Source organism: Sciurus carolinensis, chromosome 8 (assembly GCF_902686445.1).
Source record: "Sciurus carolinensis chromosome 8, mSciCar1.2, whole genome shotgun sequence".
NCBI lineage: Eukaryota > Metazoa > Chordata > Mammalia > Rodentia > Sciuridae > Sciurus > Sciurus carolinensis.
The window spans coordinates 105,885,855-105,912,745 of NC_062220.1; the positions used below are offsets into that span (position 1 = coordinate 105,885,855).

General features: G+C 38.5%; 1 protein-coding gene and 1 pseudogene across 1 annotated transcript in view; one reads left to right on the forward strand and one right to left on the reverse strand.

Moving 5' to 3' along the window:
• Abca13 (ATP binding cassette subfamily A member 13) overlaps positions 1-26,891 on the forward strand; it is a 475,698-nt gene that overhangs the window by 234,744 nt on the left and 214,063 nt on the right. Inside the window, 1 exon segment of the mRNA XM_047562044.1 lies at positions 7,630-7,735. Within this exon segment, the coding sequence (XP_047418000.1) occupies positions 7,630-7,735 (106 nt within the window).
• On the reverse strand, positions 26,595-26,686 carry LOC124992029 (uncharacterized; annotated as a pseudogene).

Consider the following 26,891-nt stretch of genomic DNA (forward strand, 5'->3'; position numbering starts at 1 on the left):
CAAAGGTGAGAACTTATCAATATTTTCACCACTATTTGTATCTATAATGCATGTACAGTGGCCCATTCTGAGATCAAATCTTGCTGTATTTTAATCCCTCTGTATTTCTAATGTTGCACCAGATTTTCCATTAGAATGTAACTTCTAAAAAAAACTCCTTTTATACTATATTTCCATTTATGTTTAGTATTCATTTTCTTCTCCAACATATTAGTATTCATACTTTACTCATCCATGTTCCTTTTGAAAAAAAAATTTAATTCTCCTCTTTGTGCTCTGTTCTTTAAAAATAAATATTTATTTAATTCCACACATTAAAATCTATTCTATGAGTCTGATAAATGCATAGAGCTGTGGAACAACCACCACAATTAAAATACAGAGGGGTTTAATTCCCACTACCCTTTCTACTTAAAAGAATCCATGCAAATTGCCTCTGCAGATTGTTTTTTCTTTGACCAGAATCCACACTCTTAATGTGTCACCCCAGTAACAAATCCAACTAGCAGCCATAGAATGAGTTGCTCAATTTCTTTGGAGGTGTAATATGTGTTTCTCAATTTCTTGCAGAAATTTCCACCTTCTATGTTTAGTGTGTGCTTTGTATATAATAGATCCTAAATAAATATTGATTTATGAGATCCCGTATATCTCTCTTTTTCTCTCTCTCACACACATAGATGTTAAAAAAAAAAAAAGAAGATATTTGTCTTCAAGGCAACCATAGGCAAAGGATTTGGATGACATAAAATATATATGAGATTTAACAAATTGTTACATGATAGTACATTTGGATCTGCTTGAGAAATATATCTTAAATTGGAAAAAGATTGAACACCTTTAAAGAATTTTCTTTTGTTTGGCGTAGCCTATAAAATGTCTGTCTCGAGCAATTTTGTCTCTCTACATTTGGCAACCACTGATTTTGCCTTCTCATGTCTCCTATCCACCCACAGTTGGCGCGGCTGGTCCAGCACCCTGCCTGTTTTTCCTTTGTTCATCTGCGTTTTGCTTGATGACTTTACTGGAGTGGGGAGGACCTGCCAAGTAACTCTCTTGACTCTCTCTGTGCAGCTAGAAAACAGATTTCATTTTTAAAGTACGATAAATTTCGTTTACATCATGGTCTCTAAATATACCCTCAAGCCATGAAAGTTGAGATTTGATATTGGAGCATGCCTCAATTTTATAAAGGCATTAGCAATTTCTACTCCAATGCTTGCAGCTAAGGAGGATGCTGGCAAGGAATGATGTTTGCTCTGTGTGGGACTGGAGACCAAGGACGGCTGGAGAGTGTGACTATGCATACAAAGTCCTTTTCAGAAATTTCCCAACACAAATTTTTTTTGCCATAATATAAATAGAGCAAATTTTAGAAGTGTATATTTATTAATTTTGAAGTTTTAGCATTATCCTAGATGGCCTGATTGCCTATAAGAGATGGGCAGTTTCTTCTCGTCCAGCTTGCTATGTCTTGGTGAGTGAGCACTGTCAAGAGGGTCCTAGATGCCAGTTCCTTGGGTGCATGACTCAGTGGTCTTTATTGTACATAGCATTCAGAGATGGGCTTTGGATGAAAACCATGTTCAGAGAAGAGCTTGATATGGTTTTAAAATTTTTTCTTACTTTTGGGGAAACAAATAGAACAAAGTATTCCTGCACAGTTCACTCATTCAAATGTCATTTGTCCCCATCATGCCTTTAAGAGTAAAGCTGAGATCCAGGATCATGACCTGTGCTTGGTTGTAGCCACCTTAGTCACTGTCAGTCTGCAAAAATTCTGATTACTTGACTTCTGTTACCTTGATACTTTTGCAGACTACAGAGCCATCATTTTGCACAGTGAGCCTCCATCTGGGTTTGCCTTATTTCCTTGTAAGTGGGTCAGGCTATGTATTTTTGTCAGGAATATTATAGGAGTAATGTGTGTCTCCTTGCTCCTGATTGCTTGGCTCATAGTGCTGATCTGCCTCTGCTCGTGGGGAGACCTGTGATCACCCAGGTGAGGAGATGTTTGTGGGCTTTTACTTGACATTTAATTTCCTTTCTTTTTTTATTATTTTTTTGAGAATATATTTAAGATTCTCTAAATTCAACTTTTTTCACCCACTCGTTTCCACACCCATTGACATTCCTTGCCCAAATTAATTATTACTATGGCATTTTCCACATGGTGATTTTTGCAGTTCTATCATTCATTCCACGTTTCCCTGGCATTATTTAGAGGAAGAGCTGTCTCTTTACTGTACTTATTTATTTATATCAGTAGCAACTCACAGCTTTTTAATTTATTCAATGAGCTACAGTTCATCATGGTCATTATTTACTTCAGTGATCATATCCTAACAGGTTTAGGCATGGGAACTCCTCCACTCTGGCTTCTGTGCCTTATAATATGTCCCCCACTTTTTCTCTGAGTATTTTCTTACTTTTGGATGGAATAAAATGCTCTAGGATCTCCCTGAGCTTTCCAGTCCTGGCTCCAGAATCAGCCATTTCTCTAAGAACTCCTGGCTGCTCCATATGCACATGGCAATTGGGATTGCTAGTAGGTTTTTGCTTGAATTAAGTGAGAGAGTCATATCTTTCTTTGCTTCTTGTTCTACCTAAATCTGGAAAATCCCAAGCTCAATTCCAGGCCAATAGCACAGCATTCATTCAGCATTTCCTCTTTCCTTATTTGTGAGAAACGTCTCTATCATTTTCAGTGTTCCTGAACCTCTTCAGTCCTCCTGCATGCAGCCACTCTGCCAAAGTCTCCACAGTGCTCTGCTGCTAATGACTCTCCTGTGGGAAACTGACCCACTACAATCCCACTTTATGCTGGCCCCATATACTAATCTGGTGCTTCTCCTGCTAGAAGAGAGAGAAAGGAGGAAGAAAGGAAGGAAAGAGAGATGGAGAAAGAAAGAAAAGGAAGCAGATCCTAGTGTTATGGAGAAACCATTTTCTACTTCTCTGTGACATCCCACTTTTTCTTATTAAAAAATACATTATATTTAATATTTTGAGGATGCTTAATTTTGGGACTTAGGATTTCTTAATTTAAAACAGCCTCAGAGTTAAGTATTTTTGACAGCCTGGTGTCTGGTAAACACTGTGCTATCAGTCCCTCAGACTGAAAAGTTGGGGCTCATTCTTGCATTCTCCGTTTATAAAGATGCACTGTGGAATGTTGTAGACCCCAAGTCTGACCTAGAGTTAACTGTTTTACATCTTATCTGATTTATTCCCCTCATCTTGTGCAGACTGAATCCAAAAAGGGTAATGAGGTGTCTAAGAACAGAAACTAGAATTTAATTGTGTTGAACTCCAAAATTGTCCACTCTACCTTCTAATTTTTAGTGTCTTCAGAGTGTCCAGAGATATATGAAGTGAAGAGCCCTGTTTCAGAAATGTAGTAAAGTGTGATAGCTCTGTAATAGGTTGGATAATGGACCCCCAAGGATGTCCACATCCTAATTCCCAGAGTGTCAATAGCATGGACTTTGTGATGGGAAGATACTCCTGGGTTATCTGGGTTGCCTGATGTAATCAAATGGGTCTCATAAGAGAGATGTAGGATGATGTTCAAACAGGGAAAAGATGATGTCATAATGGAGCAATTTTTGAGTGATGAACTTGGAAGATGGAGGATGGCCACAAATCAAAGAATACAGGTGGCCACTAGAAGCTGGAAAAGGATGGGGCTGTATCCTCCCTTAACTTTAGTTCAGGAGGGCCCATTTATGTTTTCTTAAGTCAGCATGTTTGTACTGATGTGTTATAGCAGCAATAGGAAACTCATACACATTGCTATATAACAATACAATCTTGTTACAACAGTGCATTATGTAGTCTGCAAAGAATCCTGTATTTGGAGAGTGCAGTATCTCTCATGTTTATCATTTAAGCTCTTCATGTGGTGCCATCTTTTGCTTTTGAAAAGCAAAAGCAAAAACAAACAAGGAAACCTATCGCCTTGGGGAAACTGAAAGAATATAGTCTATGTTACATTCTAGTCGAAGTTTGGAAATTCTTCTGTTAATGTCTTTACTCAACTGGACTCTATTGTCATTTTCTTACAGAAGTTTGGTCAGCTTCATCAATTTCTCCAGTACCTAAGTCAAAAGGCACCTTGTGCTGACCATCTCTAGGATATAGTCCATCATACTGACACTTTAAATGTGGATCATAGCTAGGGTTTAACACTATTTGACAATGCCCTTTAAACAGAGAATACAGAAGGATGAACCACTGCACTCCAGTCTGAGGGATTGATAGCACAATCAGGGTTGAGATGACACTGGGCCATCATAGACACTTAGACCCTGAAGCTTTTTTAAATTAAGAAGACAAAGTTCCCAGATGAAGAATCCCCAAAGTGTTGAATTTATTGTTTCCTGAGGAGAAAGAGCAGAAATCTCATAGGCATTGCATTTAAAGAAAGTCATATTTTAGATAAGATTGAAAACAACTTTCTAGTCCTTTTTATAAAAGAGGCAGGCATAGGTTTTATTTGGTCTATGTGAGTTGATCTATAGCCTCTAGGAAGTTAAAAGTGAGGAAAAAACATAAACCAAAGAGAAAGATGTGAATATACATATCATTTCATAACAAGCACACAAACACAAGTTCTTCTTAAACTGTAGAAATGTGGCTGAGATGTTATACATTTAGCCTGCTTTCAAATAGCTTCCTATGGACTTGCCAGAGCTATCTTTTTTTAAGAAGTGTTTACGTTGGAAGGCCTCTCACATTATATCTATAGTGGGATTTGTTTTTATTTTATTTTATTTTTTTGCAAAAAATGGTTGCACCTCCTCATAATCGTACAAAAGAAAAAAAACATGTTGTCTTTGGCTATCTAAACATTTTTTTGAGAAGATTTGTCAATACAGATAAAGATGTAAAGTTTTACTAGAAGATATTTATCAGATAGTAAAGAATATATTAAAGTTTTGATGTGGAACTTCCATTTTTCCAAACTCAATGAAATGTTCAAAATCTTCTTAAACATCTTCCATTACATCTCTGGTAATGTTCTAGACGGGATGTTAGGGTTCTATTGGACATTTACCAATAGAAATTGTGCAGTATCTTTCTGAGCACTTTCATTTAGCATGAGAATCCCAGCCCAAAGCAATAAATACAATCCGCTGGGAAGATCTCAAATTTTTGACTTCAGTGATCAGTATCATATTGTTTTTGATAAATGTGACCTTTATTAGACTGTCCATTGGGCTGCTTTGACGTTTTCATTTCTCAGAGACTTCTGGTTAGTGTGCCTGCAGTTAAGGTGAGTGAACACTAGATGGCACACATCACGTACTTATTTTCTTAGATTTGCCTTTCACTTTTCACATGCCAAGTTCAAGAAATTCTGACACATCATACCCTGATTCTTCGTGTGTGTTGTATTGTATTATACTCACATCCCCTGCTGATCTGTGAAGTTATTGAGAACAGGAACTCTGTTGTTTGTTTCTTCTTTCAACACACACGTATATGGACATGTGACACACATATCATACACATCCACTCATGCTGACCCAGAGCCTTTTTCATGAGAGCAGGGAGAGATGGAAAATTCAAAAAGGATAGATGAAGATTGTTTTTAAAAATGCACCTTTTGTTGTAAAACATGCTTATAATATTCACAGGTACATGTGGCCATTAAATAAAAATTCCATTTAGAATAAAATAAGAAGGAAAATCTTCCCTCAATGAACAAATCTGGACTCACACCACTGTCGTTTCTAATTTCATTCTTTGTAAATGCACTAGGTGAATACTCATTGCACCAAGCCTTAGTATCATCATTTTAAGTGGAGATAACAGTCCTCGTCTTACTGGATTGATTTCATGATGAAATACGCATATCATGGACATCCTCTGGCTACCCTTAGGTGCAGATGTTTCCCACTTCTTGTATGCCAGGCATGGGTCTTACCACTCTCCCTGTGAATGCATTTACTGTTTACAATACGCCTACAATGTGTATCGTCATCGCTTATCATGCTGGGAAACTAAGTCACAAAGTGGTAAAGTAATTTATTCAAGGCTACATGGCTGGCACACATTCAGAATGTTGTTATAAATCATCATTGTCATTATTATTTGCAGTGATAGTGAGGTTTGCAGTTTTTCCTGGAGGTGTTACTGTGGGAATAGACAAAGGGTGTTGTTGTCTTTCAGATGAAGGTAACTACATCTGATGGAATGAAATCTCCTGACCTTCACCATTGTGGAGGATGCAGGTTTTGCTCAGTAGGATTCCATCCAAACTAATTAACCACATGCAGAGAAGTTGTATACATCTCCCTACAGGCTTGCTTTCTCTCTGCTGCTTCTCTCTGGGGCCCTCCCTCTGTCATCCCCTGTGGACTGGGGGCTTCTCAGTAATAACTAGAGACAGTCATGCCTATTTGATTATTTAAGGGAATCAAAATGATGATGCTATTTACAGAAATCAGAAGTGCAGGAAGGGTGTGGACACATTGAGTGTGCCGTACCTGCTGGATGGCCAATGGAACCATACCCCCTTGAAGGGGAACCAGGGCCATGAACCCAGATATTTTTGGCTGTGTACACAATTAGGAGGGATGGAAGCCATGTGCACAGATGACCCCAAAGGAGACCTGCTTCACTTGGTGCATGACCCATAGAGAATGTTCCATAAATATTGGCTAAAGACATGAACGATAGGATAGCTACTACAGGGTTCCAGAGTCTGTACCAAGACCTTCACAGACAGCTTCTACTGAACTTGAGCCACTGTTGTCATCAGGCCACACTCTGAGTTGGTGAGGCTGGTGCAAATGTTGCCAACGGTGGAAACTCAGCCTTTGACCACAGGGCTGCACTGCTGCAGGGTTGAGGCTCTTCTGACTTCTATGCATGGGCCAAACACCCTCCTCTTGCACTCTGCCCCTTGTGTATGTTAGGGATTCTCTCTTCATCACTTCAGAAATCCCTGCCAGGTCTCTTGGTGCAGCTCAAAGGCCTCAGCATCCCCAGCCCACCGCATCCCCGTTTGTTTTAGCTACACTCTTGCTTCTTCGTCATGTTCTCGTTGCTTTGGATGTGAACCCATTGAGGTTGGGCTTCTGCTCCCAGCACGGACTGCACATTGACTTCACCAAACAAGTTACTTAAATTAACTGCTGTAGTGAAATGGCACGTCGGCCCATGGAGAACATACTTTCATTGAGGACTTTTATATACGAGATCCCTCTACCCTAAATAAACTATGAATGATTTAAATTGTGACTTCACATTGTTCGTCTGATTCACCTGTGAGTTTCTAAGATACTGTCACAGTGAGTCACAAATTTGATTTGAATTGGATATACCATATTACTGTTTTCCCTCCCTCCCTCCTTCTGCCTACTGCTGTTTGTGATTTGACCAGCTTTCTGCCAGCATGTATGGGTCCTGAAGTTCAAGGTCAAGTTTCACTTATCTTTGCATATTATGGGCAGCCTATTGGCCAGCCTGCTGAGAGCCAGGTGGCCTTAAAATTATACCAAATAAATGAAATATGAGTGTGTTTGATGGATGCTGTTGTGACCTAGTTGGGTGATTGAGGCAAAGAAATATAATGTGGGGAGAATCATAAAATATATGCATCTTTCTTTTTTCAAAAAGGTGTTTTTGATGCTTTTGCAAGACTCCAATAAGAAATCTCACCTTGCTCCGGGGGCCCACTTAGAGTCTCAGAACCAGAGACCCACTGGACCTTCTCCAGCCTATTGTAAGTGAAGAGTGGTGATTTTTTGATTTGTTTTGTTTTTTGGCTTGTTTGATTTTTGTTTTGCCCTTAGAATAACAATGCCATTGACCTTACATACCATCTTGCGTTTTAAAATTGGAGCAACAAGAGCTTGCAGTCAGTGGCAGGGTAGGACTGAATAGTGAGGGGACTTAAGTGAATACAGGTCAAACACTGAAAGCTTTGAGTTTTGTCCTATTTGAAAGGGACAACTGTGTGTTTATGAGGCAATTTGATCTTTTCTGCAGAACTTATGTCAGAAAATTTTCAGTGTATACAGTTAGAATAACGAACACGGGTCATCTTGCTTTACCTTCATAACAAATTAACCAATGGAGTCTGTATTTATAGCATGCCTACCATGTGCGGGAACTTTGTGAGTAATGGGTTTAAGAAACCACCAGATGTGTGCTTTGTGTTCAAGGAGAATGTTCAATTGGGACTAAATTTGTTCTCACTTTTGTATGCAGACTTCCTTACATATAGGTGTTAAGGATGACTGGACAGAATCAAGACTTGGTTTCTAGGAGTGAGACTATTCTGATTCAATCCAATTCCAAGCATACTTATTAGCAACAACTTACTAAAGAGAGCAGGGCTGGGATCTAGGGACTAGAGAGTTGTAAGACTTGGACACTCCCTTAAAAGACATCAGACATGGGATACAGTTCCATGAATAAATCACTGGAATTAAATATGTTAAAATGTTTTTAGTCAGGTGCAATGTGCATGCCTGTAATCCCAGCAGCTTGGGAGGCTGAGGCAGAAGGATGGCAAATTCAAAGCCAGGCTCAGCAATTTAGCAACACCCTAAGCAACTTAACAAGACCCTGTCTAAAGATAAAAAACAAAAAAACCAAAAAACAAAAAACAAAACCGGACAGGGGATTTGGCTTAGTGATTAAGCCACAGGGTTCAATTCCTGGTACCAAAAAAAAAAAAAAAAAAAAGAAAAAGAAAAAAGCTTTTAATAGATATTTGGTGCATTCTCCTCCTCACTATATGAATGATGTAATTACTGTTTTACCTCTCTAACTCTTGGTATTATCAGGTTTTAAAAATATATATTTTAGAATATATTATAGGGTGCTTAATAGTTTTTAGTATGATTTCAATTTGCATTTTCCCAATGATTATTATGTATTATGTTAAGCATGTCTTTTTTTCTTTATAACAGTTTTGTTTTGTTGAGATATACTTCACATGCTTCACAGTTCACTCATTTCAAGTGTGCAGCTCAGTGGTCTTTACAGTTTTGCATACACAACCCCAATCAACCTTAGACCATTTTCATTACTTTAAAAAGAACCCCCATGCTAATTGGAGTAAGATGAAATCTTAGAGTTGTTTCAATTTGCATTTCTCTAATTACTAGAGATGTTGAACACTTTTTCATATATTTATTAATCGCCTGTATATCTTCTTCTGTAAAGTGTCTGTCCAGTTCCTTGGCACATTTATTGATTGGGATCTTTGTATTTTTGGTATAAAGTTTTGTAAGTTCTTTATAAATTTTGGAGATTAGTGCTCTATCTGAAGTGGATGTGGAAAAGATTTTCTGGATGATGATATATAATGGTGATGGGGAAGCAGGGGGTGAGAGAACGGAGGAATTTAGATTATGTACAGGGAAATGAGAGGGGGAGGTATGAAAAATGGTGAAATGAGACAGATATCATTACCCTATGTATCCCTATATATATGCATGATTACATGAATGGTATGAATCTACTCATGCATAACCATGGAAATGAAAAGATGTACCCCATTTGTGTACAATGAATCAAAATGCAGTCTGTAAAAAATTTAAAAAATAATTAAAAAAATATAAAGTTTATCAAAGTTTAAAAAAAAAAGAACCCCCATGTCATTTGGCTATCACTGTGCAATTTGCCTGTCCCCTACAGCCTTAGGAATCCTTATCCTTTATATTTCTATAGGCTTACTTATTCTGGACACTTTATATGAATACAATCATATATGTCCTTTAGGACTTGCTTCTTTCACTCAGTGTAATTTTTTCAATGTCAACTCATATTGTAGCACCTATCTCTCAGTACTTCATTTCTTTTGATTGCCAAATAATAGTCCGTATTGTGGGTATATACTACATTTTGTCAGTCTGTTCAGCAGTTGATAGGTATTAGGATTATGTCCAATTTTTTGCTTTTGCCATGATCATTTATATACAAAGTTTTTGTGGACCTGTGTTTTCTCCGATGTGTACATCCAAGAGTGCAATTGCTTGGTCATATTTTCAACCATTTGAGTAACTGCCAGATTGTTATCTAGAGTGTCTACACCTAATATTTCCAACCTCAGTAAAAGGGTTCTGATTTCTCCATGTGCTCACCAACACTAATAATTAATGATTTTGAACCTCTTTTCATGTGCTTATTGGCATTTTTAATAAACCTTTGAGGAAATGTCTGCTCAAATTTTTTGTGTTCATTTTTGAAAGGGGTCATACTTTTTGCTTATTTTGATTGTAGTTTAGTTATGGAAGTTCTTTATTTGTTCAGGATATGATTCCCAGTGTATCCAGCTGTTTAAATAGGAACAACTTATTTCCGTCTGCTATGTATGCTTGTCCTACAGTGCTGTTTAATTTTTTGTGTCTTTCTTGGTATTCTGTTGAGTTGTTCTCTCCACATTGGAGATGGGTGCTGAAGCTTCCTATTATTCATGTAGAACTGTCTATTTTTATCTCCATTTCTCTCAGTGTTTGGGATCTCTTGTGTTTGACTCCTATGTGTTTATAATTGTTATATCCTCTTGGTGAGTTGATTCTTCCTATGATGAAGGTCACCTCAACATCCTTCTTTGTATCTTGCAATTGCTTTCTACTTATCCTATTTGTTGTGATTTAGTATGGAGACCCTGGCTCTATTTTGGTTACTGTGTGCATGAAGACAGTAATATAGTTGAGTCCTGTTTTTTTTTTTTAATCAATGCTATCAATCTACACCTTTGATTAGAGAGGTTTATCTATTTATATTAAAGCAATTCCTATAGGTAGCCCTTAGTTTGCATTTTGCCATTTGCTTTTTGTATGCTTTATAGCATTTCATTCCTCTGTCCTTACATTACTTTCTTGTGTTTCTTTGTTTTCATAATGACATGTTCTGGTTCTGTTCTCATTTTGTTTTATGTGTATTTTATAAATATTTTATTTGTGTTTAGCAAGGGGATTAGATAAAATATCCTAAAGTTATAAAAATCTTGATGCTAACTTAACTTCAGTCACAGACAAAAGCTTTATCATTTTGCATCTCTACTCCACCCACATAAATTGTTGGTGTCAAAAGCATACATAGTATATTTAGATTTTATATATTATGTAAATTATTATTTATATGTTAAGTATTCATTAACACAGACATACTTTTTAATATTTATGCTTTTAAATTCTATAAAAAATAAAAAGTGGAATACAAAGCAAAATTACAGTAATTATGATTTTTATGTTTGTTCACGTAGTTGTGTTTCCCATGGAATTTTCCATCTGATGTGTTCATGAGTCATTCTCTGTTGTTTTGTCATTTCAGCTTGAAGGCTCCCTTTAGCATTATTTCTGGAGCACCTCCACTAATGATGTATTTCCTTAGCTTTTGTTTTTGAATCTCTAATTTTTCCTTCATTTTTGAAGGATATTTATGTCAGATATAAAATACTCATTGAGTTTTTCCATCACTTTAAGTAATTATTCGCTGGTTTCTGGTATGCAAGTTTTCTCCTAGGATAACTGCTGAAAGTCATTCTTTATCGCTTGCAGCCGCTTGCCACCGACCAGCGGGACAAACGACACGTGCACCTCAGAGGTGTACCTCATGAAGCAGCTTCCGCTTTATTCAGATAACACCCTCAATATACAAGCGGTCTCATGCATATGCAATTGTAACCAGATATGTCCATCCAATCCTATTAAAGGTCAAGCGATCACGAGCTCAAGCATACATGTAAGATATATCTGTCCACCTGGTAGGCAGCTGAACTAATTATCATACAGCCAATGGTAAACGCTTCCTGTTTTTCTCAAGGCGCATTCAGCAGCCATTTGACTCTCTGCCAGTCGCCATCTTTGGATGTATGTGGTGTAACCCTGGGCCCTGGGTCTCGCCCGCCACAATTCTTTGTACAGGACCAATCTCTTTTCTCTTGATACTTTCAAGATTGTCTTTTTCTCTTTGACTTTGATAGTCTGTTTATAATGCATCTTGGTGTAGGTCTTTGGGTTTCTAGTGCCTGGAGTTCACCAAGCTCCATGTATTAGAATATCCCTGCAAATTTAGGAAATCTTCTGCCTCTTTCTCTCTCTCTCTTCTCCCTCTACAAATTTCAAATGCACATATTGGTCCACTTGATGTTGTTCCATAGGTCTCTTGGACCCTATCTACTCTTCTCCATTTTTTTTTTCATTCTGTTCTTCAGACCCAATTATTTCAAGAGATATCCTCATGTTCATTGATTCTTTCTTCTGCCCATTCATATCTACTCTTGAACTTCTATTGTGACTTCTTTTTTCAATTTGGTTATTATATTTTTTATTTCCAGAATTTTTCTTTGGTCCTTTTATATATCTATTAAAATAGTTTTATCTCTTTATTTAGTTCTCATTGGTTTGCATATTGTTTTCCTGATTTCCTTTAGTACTTCATCCATATTTTTCTTTAACTTTTTGCAAATATTTAGGAGTTCTTTCAAAATCCTTAGCATGTGTTTCTCCAGAGATGGCTTCTGGATATTATTTTGCTCCTTAGCACGGGTCAGGGTCAGGTTCCCCTATTGTTTTTATTCTCATTGTTGTTTGTTTGTTTTATTTTGCTTTTGTTTGGTTGGCTGGTGATTGGTTGGTTCTGCTTTTGGTTGTTGATGATTTGAGTGTGTGTGTGTGTGTGTGTGTGTGTGTGTAGTTGTTGTTGAACACTGGGTATTTTAATACAATAGGCACTCATCCTCATCTTTGCTGATTGGTGTGGAAGGTCTTTGTCAATTACCGTTCTCCTGAGTCTTGAGATCTCCCTCTCCCTGGGTAAAGGCTTATGTTCTTTTCTGCACATGAATCCTGTTTGGAGATCTGCAGATATGTACTTTTTTTTTCCCTTCAGATTTTCCTTGACCAGTTTTAAATGTTTTAGCTTCTCAAAGAGCCTTAACCTTAGCTTCATTGCAGGGCTAAGGATACTCTAATGTATCCTCTGCCCAAATTTCTTGCCCTGGGCTCCCATACGTCTGTCATCCTCCTTCAGTTTCCATCCTGTGGTGTTCAGTGCCTTCTGTGACTTCAAGTCTCATATCCTAAAAATGCTGCTCTTCCAGTGTGAACTTCATGCCCTGCTGCCATTCCTGTGTGAACTCTGAGCCCTGCTGCCATTCCTGTGTGAACTCTGAGCCCTTCTGTACTTTCTGTGTAAACTGTGAGCCTTGCTGCCCTTCCTGTGTGAACTGTGAGCCCCACTGCCTTTCCTGTGTGAACTCTGAGCCCTGCTGCCCTTCCTATGTGAACTGTGAGCCTTGCTGCCCTTCCTGTATGAACTGTGAGCCCCACTGCCCTTCCTGTGTGAACTCTGAGCCCTGCTGCCCTTCCTATGTGAACTGTAAGCCTAGTTGCCATTCCTGTGTGAATGTGAACCAGGCTGCCATTCCTGTGTGAATTCTGAGTCATGCTGCCCTTTCTGTGTGAACTCTGAGTCACACTGCCATTCTTCTCTGAACTTTGAATACTGCTTTCCTTCCTGTGTGAACTCTGAACTCTACTGTCCTTCCTGAGTGAACTCTGAGTCCTCTGGCCATTCCTGTGTGAACTCTGAGTAATACTGCTTTTTTTGTGAACCTTGAGTTCAGTGAGACATATACTACCCCTGGAGTGGTTTTTATTTGTGTTATTATTAGCATCAAGAAACCAGGCAGCACCTTCAATTCTTGATTTGAAAATTTTCTTAACTAAATATGTGATTTTGTTGCTTACAAATCCCGCTTTCCACATAACTGCAAGGGACAGTTGTGCTAAGTTCTTCCACACTGCATATGAGGATATCCTTTTTCCAGGTTCAGATAAAATGTTCCTGTTTCTTTTGAGCCTTCTGGTCAGCATCTTTAAAGTTTGTTTTTCTACTAATAGTCTTTCCAGGGAAATTTAGACTTCAAATTCTCCCATCCACTGCCACTCCTGACTTCAAACCACCTGTACATTTTTAAGTATTTTTATGGCAATTATCCATTTCCACTTACCAAAATCTATATTAGTTTTCTATTTCTGTTAAAAAACTATCATCAACTTAGTAAATTAAAACCATACTTATTTATTGCCTTGTGTTTTCTTTCAGCTAGTGGTCTGGGCACATACAACTGGGTTCTCTGCTAAGGACCTCATAGGACTGAATTAAGATGCTCTCAGATGGCGCTATCCAGAGCTCAATGTTCCCAAACTCATTTCAGTTACTGGCAGAATTCGTCTCCTTGGGGTTATGGAATTGAGGTCCTCATTTTTTGGCTTGATGCCACTTTGGGCTGCTCTCAGTTCCTAGAAGAAACATTCAGGTCTTAATTACATATCCCTCTAAAAACTGTAAATTTCTTCTTCGAAGTGAGCAGGAGAGTCTCCATTTTAATTACTTTAATGGCAGCTGATTAGGGGCCTTAATTATACCTGCTCATTCTCTTCACCTTTGCTAGGTGATGTCTAATCATGGGAGTAACAGCCATCATATATCCAAGGTCTTACTCTCAAAGGGAGGGGACTATACAGGGACCTGAGTCATGGCATGTCATTTTGAACTTGAAGCTACCCAAATCTTATTATAATAAGCTAATCTGAAGTTCCTTAACTGGAGCCTTCTGTGTATTTATTAGCTATTTGAATTTCCTATTTCATAATGTTGCTCACTTATTTTTCCCCATGGACTATATTATTGTTAATAGTAGTGTTTAAAATTTATTTTTTTCTAACATAAACTGCAAATGTCTTATAGTAGATGACCTAGACCTTAATTATATAACTAGATGACACACATTTGTGTCACTCACCCAGATTGAGGTAGGACAATACCACACCTCACCAGGTCCCTTCTGTCCCCTGCAAGTCAAACCCCTCCTGTAAGGGTCATTCTATCACTTGAGAATAATTGAACTTTGTGCAAAAGGAATCATACAACACTTACAGAATTTTTATCTCTATATATTTTGTCTCTAAAATCCATCCATTTTATTCCTTATGCAATTTTGATGTAGTGATATTCCAGTTTACATATTTTGTCTCTTTGCTCTACATTTTGTAGGAAAATTTTACTTTAATTGGACATAAATGTTAATTTGTCTTTCAAGTCTTAGTATTTTACCTAAATGTGTAATTTTTGAGCATTTATTTTAAGATACATTAATTAATGACTTCCATATGTTAGAATAAATTTAAAGGAAGTGAGTTTCTTACAAACATTTTGTCATTATAAATATTTAGGATAATTTACATTGAGAATGTATTGCCTAAATACAACCTCTTCTTTATGGCTTATACATGTTTGGAAAAATGCTAATTTTGTGTTCTGAATTTGGGCACCATTAGGAAAATCCATGTATATATATTTGAAATAACATGTGCAATTAGTTTTTACTAATGCAATGTGGAAAAGAGTGGTGTTTAGGATTTAATAAAGAATCCCTGGAAAAGAGAAATTATAATATTTTCCATTATCATTGTAAAATATGTTTAGAAATTTTTATTTATTCCTCATATTACAAATTTCAGAAATGAAATGTCATTTTAAAAAGTATTTTGTTACTAAATAAGGAGTGATTACATTAAAACAAAGTTGGTGTGAGATCAACTACATTTGCTAATTTTACTATGTTCTGCAAAATGCTCACGTAACACTCAACACAAGGCCTCTACCTAAGTCCAATATAAGTTCCTTAGTAGATATGACTTTATCAAAATGTTAGACCAGGATACCAGTGAGGTTGTGTATTAATGTCTTCTAAATGAAGTGATTTAGCTTCTTTTTTTTACCTTCATGTGATTTATACTAGAGAAATCCAATTTTTAGAATAACCATTAAGAAAAGGCTTCCTGCTCATATTGGTGCCCCTGAAGATTACTCTTTTGATATTGATTTCTACTCCTGGCACACCTGCCTGTGGGTACCCCTTCCCTCTACACAGGCCATATGTCTCCTAAGGACTAGCTCTCAAATAACTCACTGCTTGCTTCTCTGAGAGATTGATGAAGGCTAAATAAAATATAAAATATATACTTTTTAATCATAGGGACCCTAGTAGCTCCATAGAAATGAATTATGGAACCTGATGCCGGGGACTGCACATTTGTCCTTGTGTCTGTGCTAAGGGTGTGCAAGTCCCTTCTTCCTGGAGAAAGACACTATTTATTAGCTCCTAAGTGTATCGGACTCCACAGTGGTTGCCTCATATGAATTCCATTTTCTCACTGCATCCTCACAGTCAGTTTTGAAATAGGCGTTCATCTCTGCTATTTGAATAGGGAGACTGAGATTTAGAGTTGTTGTCTGACTTGCCCAAATCCTTAGTGTTTCCAAAGTGAAATTCCTGTTCAGGCATTAAAAACTGTCAGGGCAGTCATGTGAGAGCTTTTATCCTTTTTTGAAAAGGCTTTCCCAATAAACTAATGTTTATTATAATGTTTAAATATGCAAAGATAACAGAATTAACTCGTTGACTTCTGTCAGGGGCGGGCTCTGAGGGCCCCAGAGCCGCACTATGGCCTGATCTCTAAGATGGCGCCTGGCAGCTTGCCAAACATAGCTGCACTCGTAAACAAGTTTTAGGAAGTAACTCTGATTGGCTGTTGTACATGAGGCGATCCTGGTATCTGCCTGGAGACTGTTCCTTGATAGGCTGACTTTCCTGATAGTCTACTCTCTGATAGGCTGATGTTCTCAATATAAGTCTGAGACTTGTGGAATAAATGGCTTTTTGGTTCCTGTGCTCAAGAAGAGCATACGTGTTGTGATTGTCCCCGCGGGCGGTGGGCGATCATAGATTTCTAGAAAAGTAATAGCTTCCTTCATCAGGATGATGACCTGGAGAGTTTGTTTAAACACATTACTAAACTTCACTCCTCAATCATCTGATGCAGTAGGTCTGAGATGAGACATGAGAACTTGCATTTCTGATAAGCTTCCAGGTGATGCTGTTGATCCATGTCCCACACCTTGAAATTCACTCGTTTGGTGAGAGGAGAATTCTTTTTAGTATAATAAATTATGTCTTTATTCTCTCTTTATACTTCTTTCTAAGAGGGAACTTGTGTTATGGACAAACCTGTGTTCCCCCAGATTCACATGTTGAAGTTCTAACCCCCCAGTACCTCAGCATGAGATTGCATTTTGCATATATGACTTTTAAAAAGGTAATTAAGGTTCAATTAGGTTGGTCTAATCCAACAACTGGTGTCCTCATGAGAAAGGAGATTGGGTCATAGATAGATGCAGAGGGACACCCATGTGAAGATGAATGGAGAAGGTGGCTTTCTATAAGCCAAGGACAAAGGTCTGCTGATATCTTAATATCTTGACCTTGGACTTCCAACCTCCAGAATAGACAATAAATGTCTGTTGTTTAAACTTTGCAGTCTTTTTTTTTATTGTAAACAAATGGGATACATGTTGTTTCTCTGTTTGCACATGGCGTAAAGGCATACCATTTGTGTAATCATAAATTTACATAGGGTGATGTTGTTTGATTCATTCTGTTATTTTTTCCCTTCCCCCCACCCCTCCCACCCCTCTTTTCCCTCTATATAGTCCTTCCTTCCTCCATTCTTGCCCCCCTCCCTAACCCTAACTCTAACCCTATAGCAGTCTGAGCAGACTGATACACCTGAGCAAGTCCTTTTCTCATTGAACTTGCACCTGTACCATGTGAAAGGTATGGCTGGTTGATTTTAAGCTCCAGTAGCTTGACCATAGCATCATGCAGGTTTACGCCATTCTGCTTGAACTACAGTAAAAGCTGCCTTCCTCCATGGATGTTGGTCCATTGCACAGCATTCTTCTGGCCTCTGTTCAAAAGTTACCTCTTCTGGTTGCCTTTCTTAACCCTTCTGGGCAGAGTTATCCACCCGTTTCTTCTTGTTCTTCCCATACTTATCTTGTGCTTCTTTTATAGGAGTGACTTTGCAATTTTTGGTTATTTATTGCATGATAGTCATTCTCTTCCAGTAGACAATGTTTTTATCATCCTTTGTTTGCAGGTTGTATAGATTCTCAGTAACAGGGCTCCCACTGCTACCAGGAAAACCCATGGTGTCTCGCTGGTCAACTCTTACAGCCTGCCTGGTCAGTTTCATCAATTCCTCTTCTCAGATGTCTGGCACTTCCTTCTCATGTTGCCATTGGAGGCCTTTCTTTCTCGCTTCACAGAAAAAATATCAGAAAGTGGTTGAAACCCTACACCAACCTCTTACCCCTCCCATCTGCATCCTCTTTTCTTTCCTGTTCCAGGAGAGAATGGGTTCCTCTTTGTCACAAGCGGCAAGGAGGAGTCAATGAGAGTAAATTTGGTCCAAAATCAACTGACTTTTATTTGATGCTGATCACACAATTATTTATAGTTATTCTACTTTTAGTCACACCAATATCACACATAACTTAATCACTAAATTATTATAAGCCCCGAATAAACAAGACTCTCTCCTTACTGAGACCTATTCCTAAGGTCCACTCCTGTGTGACGTGTCTTGAGTTGAAGGGCAGCAACTCCCAGAGGTCAGTCAGGAAGACAGCTCAGGAGATCTCGCTGGCGAACTCCCTCCGGCCAGAGTCCTGATTGGTGAGGACTAGGACGGTTGGGAGGCGAAGGAGGACCGCGAGGTTATGGCAGGCAGGTTGGGTGGAGACGTCTCAGGCAGGATGCACACCGGCAGCTCCGCTGTCACTTCCACCGGGACGTCTCGGTCACGGTCAGGGTGATGGATGTTTCAGCAAGCAACGAGCAAGTCAGTGAGTCCCTTTCAGGCTTGGTGCAACACTGGTGTCATTGGTGTAAAACCAGGACTGGAACTAGGCTCATCCTGAGTCCTTTTAAATCCTTTTTATCAGACCATGCTAGCCGGTCTTGGTCCGAGGGAAGTTAGTTATCTTACTAGGGATCAGTTGCACGTGTCTCCAACTTGGGGGCAATGTCAATCTTATCTTGGGGGCAACGTCAGTCTTATCTTGGGGCAACACCACATCATTACCTCATTACAGCACAGAGCAATCGAGCTATTTTTTTTGCAAGTTACACAGCACAAGTTGTTTTTGTAAATTACACAGCACACAGAATGTCACACATTTAACTTTGCTTCTTACACTTCCCAGGGGAGACAATTCCTCTGGCATGATGACTCCCCTTTCCACCTTCTGAGTAAGAACATTTTGCTCTGCATTTCAACTTTTCCCCATCTCCTGGATCTTTTCCATTGAGATTTAAAAGATCCTTATGGCTCCTCCTTTCAGAAAAACAAAGCAGAAAGAAACCAAACTTTCCCTTGGAGCCACTTCTCTTTTGGTACTTCCTCTTCCTCCCTTTTTCCAAAGAGCTTCTTTCCCAAAAGAGTTGTCAAGACATGCTCTGACTCCATGTTCTCACCTCCTGCAGGTGTTTTAGTCCAACCAGGTGTGTGTTTTCCTTGCACCATTGCATTCTGAAGGCCTATTCTACTTTCTTTGGCCTAGCATGACACTAACCTCAGAGGGCATCATCCTCACTCTCTGAGCTCTTTCCTACTCCCTCTCCTGGGGCAAAGCTCTTCCTGGACTCTGAGATGCCCACTTCTATTTTCCTCTGAGTACTCCTCAGTTCACCCTCTACATCCTCACCTGCACATTGAGTTCCACAAGGTCCAACCATTCCTAGACACTCTTCTCTACTTACTCTGTAGTTTTCCCATGGAACATTTTGTCCCGATCGAGGCTTCCTCCTTGTTTTAGTCATCTTTTTCACTGCTGTGACTCAAGGACCCAACCAACACAATTGTAGAGGAGGAAAAGTTTATTTGGGGGCTCACAGTTTCAGAGGTCTTAGTCTGTAGAAGGTCGGTTTTATTCCTTGGGACTCAAGATGAGGCAGAAGAGTGTGGCAGAGGGAAACAGCTCACATGTTGATCAGAGATTCCACTCTCCAGATAAAAATAAATGCCCCAAAGTCACTCCCCAATGCCCACCTCCTCCAGTCACACCCTATCACTTCAGTTACCATTTAGTTAATCCCCATCAGTGGATTAAATCGCTGATTGGGTTAAGACTCTCATAACTCAATTATTTCTTCTCTGAATCTTCTTGCGTTGTCTCACGTGAGCTTTTGGGGGACACCACATTCTAAACCATAACACTCATCCCTGTGCCCCTGCCACTCACATGTCTAGAGTTGGTTCAGATTGCTTCTTTGGGCCGCAACTACCTCTTGGCATCCCATCTCAGCATGTTTATGCCCAACTCAAGCTTGTCACCCATACCCCCTTTTACTCCCTCATTGTTCTTGGTGTGAAAGAATATTGTCGTTCTCTCCCTAGTTTGCAAGAATGCCAGTGTGGTTCATGAAACTTTTACTCTCCACCTTCAAATACAGTCATCTCTAAATTCTATTAATGTGTTTTCTATACTGGAGAGATTTCTTTAAAATTAAGTATTTGATTACATTATTCTCTCAAAAATATTTGATAACCTTCCATCTTCCTGGATCCAAATCTTAAGATAATAATATATGGCCAGGGTCCCCACCTCTACCTTTGCAACTCTTCCATTTTTTTTTTTTCTATTCATTGGATTATCCCCAGAGTCTTCACAATTGCTCCTCTCCCTGCCCCAAAGTCTCTCTCCTTTTCCCCTTTTCTCCAAGATGATCCCTGCTCATTCTTCAGTGAATGATTTACTTGTCCCTTTTGCAATGAACCTTCTCCAACTTACCAGTCGGGGGAAGATCACACCTATAAGTGCCTGGATCCACACTTATCCTTCACAACACCTGTAACAAGTTGCATTTAAGTAGTTAATTGTGCTTGTTTAACATCTTTGCCCATTCAAAGAATGGAAGCCCAAGAGGACAGGGCCTGGAGTCATTCTATTTATTGCTGTACTCCTAGCACTGAATACAGAATACAATGCCTTTTCCTAATATGCATAGAATGCATGTTTGTTCTCTAACTGATCAGAAAAATGAGTAGATGGCCATGCATGTTGAGAGGCAGGTGGTGACCACAAGGCCTTACCTGGGTTTCCCTTTTTTAGGGTTTACGATATATATGAGTCAGGACATGCATTTGGCCTTCGGAGGTGCTCACCCCTTCTTCCATCCTCCCTGTAGGATGCTCAGCTTTAGTGCCAGCCACACTGAAGGACCATCTCTGAACACTATGTTCATGACATAGTTTTAAGAGAAGGGACCTTTTCAAAGAAGATTTTAAAACCACCTGAGTACTTATTAAAATAACATGTTCTTAGGCCTAACTTTCGCCATTTTTGATTCTGAAGATGTGAACATTTATAGTTTTTAACAAGCTCCTCAAATCTCTATAATTTAGATGGCCTGTGGTTACTACTATTAAAAAAAACCACACACACCCTATTTGATTCCTTTTAAGTTTAAAGTTCAGGTGAAAGATCACAAATCCATGTAATATTGGGAATCTTGGAAACATGGTTATTTTCTCTATATGTCATAACTGTGGTTTTTTTTTTTTAATGAAGCCTTATCCCCCCATGTGAGGTCTGAGATGGCATTTAAATTTAAATTTTTAGCTTTATGGCTTGTCAGTACCACTTTACATAAAGTTCTGTTCTTTTTTTCCTCCCCCGTAATTTAATCCTCTGTATTTCCTTCCTAATTACTACTACTTCTGATGGAGAGCAATTTTGGCAGTGATTAATTTGAAGGGTCTGCAACCTCTCCTTTGCTTTTTAAGACAATCCTGTTTGCACAGCCCATTCTACATAGAGCTGCTGCAATTTTCTGCCTCTTCAAAGAATTATTCCAAATTCTGTGTGTGTCTCCCAGGCTTCACCATGTTGCTTGAACCAGAGTGCTGTCTTTTCTTCTTTGTCCACATTTCCTTGAACTTAAAAAAACCACTGTCCCTGCAAAGCAAGGTGGGGAGGGAACATGCTGCTGCCAATTATACATGCCAAAGAAGGTTTGTTTTCCACGTTAGCTAAAATCAGCAGAGAGCTAACAGCAGGGCGCTCTGTAGAAAAGAGTCTGCCAAAACAAAATGGAATTGAAATTGACTTGGGCAGGATAAATGCTGGTGGCAGGTGCCAGGAAGCAGCAACTTCTATCAGGGGCAGTGGGAAATTGAGAGAGTGTGTGAAGCTGTCATTCTTGCATTCATGCAGATTGGAGCTGCCAAGGAAAACTCCTAAGGCTGGGGATGAACAGTTCCAGTCCTCATTTCCTGAATTGGAATATCATCTTCATGTGAAACATTTGATAAAGATGGGCTTCACTCATCTTAAGAGTAATCATTGTCTCAAAAGTAATGATGGAGGGGCTGGAGTTGTGGCTCAGTGGTAGATGCTTGCCTGGCCTATGTGAGACCCTGGGTTCGATACTCAGCACCACATATAAATAAATGAAATAAAAGATGCATTGATAACTATATATATAATGAGATACTGTGGGTATGGACCCAAGTCTGAACATAAAATTCATTTATGTTTCCTATATACTTTATGCACATAAGTCAGAGGTGATTTTATATAATATTTTAAGTAATTTTTTTCATGAAGCAAAATTTCTTGGTGTGGCATTTTCTATGGATAGCATTGTGTTGATACACAAAAAGTTTGGACCAGTTCAGAATTTGGATTTTGAATTAGGGATGATCAACCTGTACCTTAACTCCATCCTTTTCCCCATCTCCTTAAATATCATCCTCCAGTAAATAGAGATGCCTTAGAATAGTGTGAGGAGCAACTGTATTTATCTCTACTAAGACTATACTACAAATGTGTGACTTTGCTTTGTCAACTACTTTAACTTTATTGTTTGCACTCTGAAAATGATATTGAAATGGAGCCTCTGTTGGTGACTCGAAGACTTCTCTTATCTATCACCTTCTTCGATCTAACCTTCACATGGAGTTCCCCAAGGATGTCATTCCTACTTCTCTTCTATATTCAAAACACTAACCATTAATATTTAAATTGAAAAATTAAATCCACATATACCAATCTGAATAAATCTTGAAAATATGCTACATGAGCAAAGGTTTTGATATGCTACTCATTGTATCCTGTATATATAAGATTTTTTTTTTTAATCACAGTGTTATATATGCACCCAGTAGGTGGAATTGTCAAGGCTGAAGGTGGAATAACGAGGTTAAAGGAACTGGAAGAAATGCATAGGTGGTATTAAGTTTTCAGAATAGGAGAAGAATGGACCTAGGAGAAATGAAAGTCTCAGCTCGATCATGTGATAAAGAACTGAATCCAATGCTTGGTCAATATACATCCTATTATTCATTCATCAGGCACTATTGAACATCTTATTTGGGCTGCTGCAGAGTGTGCTTGAAGCTGAAGATAGGATACACTAAGCTCCACTTGTCCCTCTTACAAGGACCTCATTCCCTGTGAAGATGGCAGATATGTCGAAGGTGATGGAAATAGCAAGGGAGAGGAACATAGGTCTCAGGTGCAGGTGATTTTCCTTCTTTTTTAGCTATGTTTATTGACCCTCACTATGTTCCAGAGGCCACCTGAGGGGCTCTTACTTGCATAATCATCAATAACTTTCCCCAAATGAACTGTTTGAACCAGTCGTCAATCAGGTAATGCCTGACATCTGAGCTCTTGTGTTGGGACTAATGACACGTTAACTAACTCAGGCTGACTTCTTACTCCCTGGCGGGTGAGCAAGATCAAGGCCTCAAAGGCGGTTTCAAAAGTTAATGACGATAAATCGGACCACCGTCAGGGATTGGTTAACAACAGTTCCGAAGGTGATCAGCTCATGCTTGCCATATAGTCCGAAGGGACTCTCGCCTGCGTGAACCCCCTATGCCTTGCTGACCTTTAAGCTGATTGGTTCCTGCCTAGTCTCCCCCCTACATAAAAGCTGTGTGATTTCCTCAATAAATGAGTTCCTGCTGTGACTGGTCTCCCTGACGCATCTGATTATCTTCCTCTGGAGGGCTGAGTGGGCTGAGTGCAGGCGGTCAGTTGGCCCTACCTTTCCCGGTCTGATCTTTTTGGGGAGTGCTCCCTTCCCTTGTCGCTAGTTGAGAAGAGCAAGGGGGCTTAAGACCCCGACATTCTTGTGCCCATGTGTTGGATACCTCACTATCAAATGTCTTCAGTACAGGGACCAGAGACAGATTCAGGTTGAGATCATGATTGGGGTGCAGCAGAGGCACCCCTAACACCATTTCCTTATGTACCAATTGGAACTGTGAAGGGAGCCCAGGCATAGAGACAATGTGGGACCATTTAGAGACTGTGGGAAGACCTGTGTTTGGTGCATTTTGGAGAAAACCCAGTCTCAGCCCTTTGGTGACTTGCTTAGGTGGTGGAAGTGCTAACAGACTGCTCGGGCTGCACCTGGCGCCCTGAGGGTCAAGTGACTATTCAAGACAGGCACCCTCAAAGGAGTTTCAGCAAGCTTTAAATTATTCAAAAGAAGTAACTGAGTCGTAAGGGATGACCCCATTCCAAAGTGAAATCCTAATTTGCTGCCTTGAACATTTTGACTATTATAATCATAGTGCTTTTCAAAGAATCACATCAATAATACTTCAGCTGTATAGCAATTGGGAACTTCAGCGGTGTAACATGTAGAGAATGGTTCTTTTATCTGGCTAGCTTTTTTTCCTTTCTTTTTAAAGAAAAATTACGTTTTGAAAAAGCTGTTAGAAGAAAGGAATAGATAAGGATTATATAAGTTGAGTAAGATGTAGTTGTAAGATTGTCAATAAAACAACTTAAATATAGCCTCCACTTATTAGCTTCTTTAAAGAAGTAAACATAATTAATATTGAGTTAGCTTTTGAAAAGTATATTTAATCAAGGTTATAGTGATGTAGCATGGTTTTAAAATTGTATATGTCTGTTTATATTACCATGCTTAATGTTTAATACATGATTATATTTTAAGTTTTATGTTGCATTAGTAAGCACACAAATGCCATAAAACATTTCCCTTTTTTTTTCTCGTTTTTCTTTTCATTCTCTTTCCCATGTCCTATTTCTTCTACCCCCACCACTTCTTTCCTGATAAGTGGACATTTGATTTTGTTGTTTTTTTTCCCCCTTGGGGAAATACAAATAGCATGAATAAAACAATTTATTCATGATTTATATAAATGTCATACAACTATAGATTTTATTGGAACAAAGATTGAAGACTAACACATCTGAGATTTTTTGTTTTATAAATGGGGAAACTGAGGAAAATTTATCTGCCCCAAATATCCAGTACAATCAGTGTAAGCCAGGGATGGAATGCAGGCATCCTGACTCCTACTGATGGATTGCATGGCTTTTGCTGTGAGACATTTATAAAATCATACCCATTTGAAAGGAATCTAATGATTTAATTAAAATATATTCCCCAAGAAAATTTGCAGCATTATTAAAGTTTCTATACAATTTACGTGATTCTTTTGCACTAGGGTGGTGAGAAACGGATGGAATGATTTATGTCTCTTCATGTCTAATGAGTGATTTTGCTGTCCAAGGTCATTACTGGAGTTCAGGAAAAAATGAACCTCATATTGTTCCTTAAAGAGCTTAGCATATTTCTGTCTCATAATCCGTGTCTTGCATCGGATTCCTTCTATTTCTGGACCTCCTGCACACCTTGGTTATCCTCCCTACCTGTCAGCAAATACCTTTTGAATTTTGAATGCCTGGCTTTGTTGGCCTCTGTGGAGGAGCTTCCTGTGACCTCCACAGCATGCATTCTGCCCTGCTGGTCGGGTCTAGCTGACAGGTTTTGGGTACCTAATTGACTCCATTCCAAGACCAGAAGTCTCTTGAGAACTTTCTTCATGTAGCTAACCTGAGGACCTGCCAAGGTGCTGGCATTAGTAAATACTGTATTTCATTCCTGAAAATTTCATATTATATAACTATATAACTATATAATTATATTACAAGATAATTATTGATTACAAGATGAATAAATATTCATTGTTGAAAAAAATATGGAAAATTGTGAAGAAAATTAAAGTAGCCATAATCTCATCAGACAAATAAATATGAATCTTCAACTAGGTTGAAAAATGTTCATACAAACACAACTTTTTGGATTGAAATGCTTTCTTCATCAAATAATCTACAGAATATAGAAATTATTTGGAAAAAAAAAACCTTTGTACTGAATATGTGTACACCAAAATTCTATTTTTCTAGTTTAATATTTGTCTTTTTAGTGAATAACATTCATTCTATATTATTTTATAGTACTTTTTCATCTGATATGAGTATTTTTCTGTAAGTGTGAATTTAATATTTTAATCCTTCCTCCTTTCTTTGGTTAATGCATGTTGTTGGTGTTCTCCATCTAAGATATTTGAGATTTAATTTCTTCAAGTAATTGACTCTAGGGTCCAAATAGGAGGAAACAGGCATATAGAAGCAATAGAATCAAAACCTTATACTTGGGGGTAGATGGATCTACCTGTTTCTCAAGTGCTGAAACCTTCTCTACATATCAGTGAGTTCAAATCATATTCATTGCTATTATCACACTCAGCAGTCCAGATGTGGGATATGCCAATATGACAGTAAACAAACACAGTAAGATATATCTTCAACCCAATGCATCATTTTCTGAAGAGAGCATTTTCATTTATCAATATCCCATCACTTTAAGCTGTCATAGGTATTATATTCCTGCTCGTATGTATTGAAACTCATACCGAATAATGAGTTCTAGGTTGCCAAAGAGGATTTTTTTTTGTACTTGTCTACAAGTCCAAAATTTAAAAACTTTTGAGTCCACACATGATGCCACAGTAGAAAATTACATATCTGATTTCATGTAATGGGTTACAGACAAAACATAGTTATACAAAAATATGGTATAAAATATCCTTTGGGCTACATGTAAAACATGACTGTAAATGTGGTGTTTAGACTTGGGGGCCCATTGTCATCATATATATATATGAATACCCCAAAAT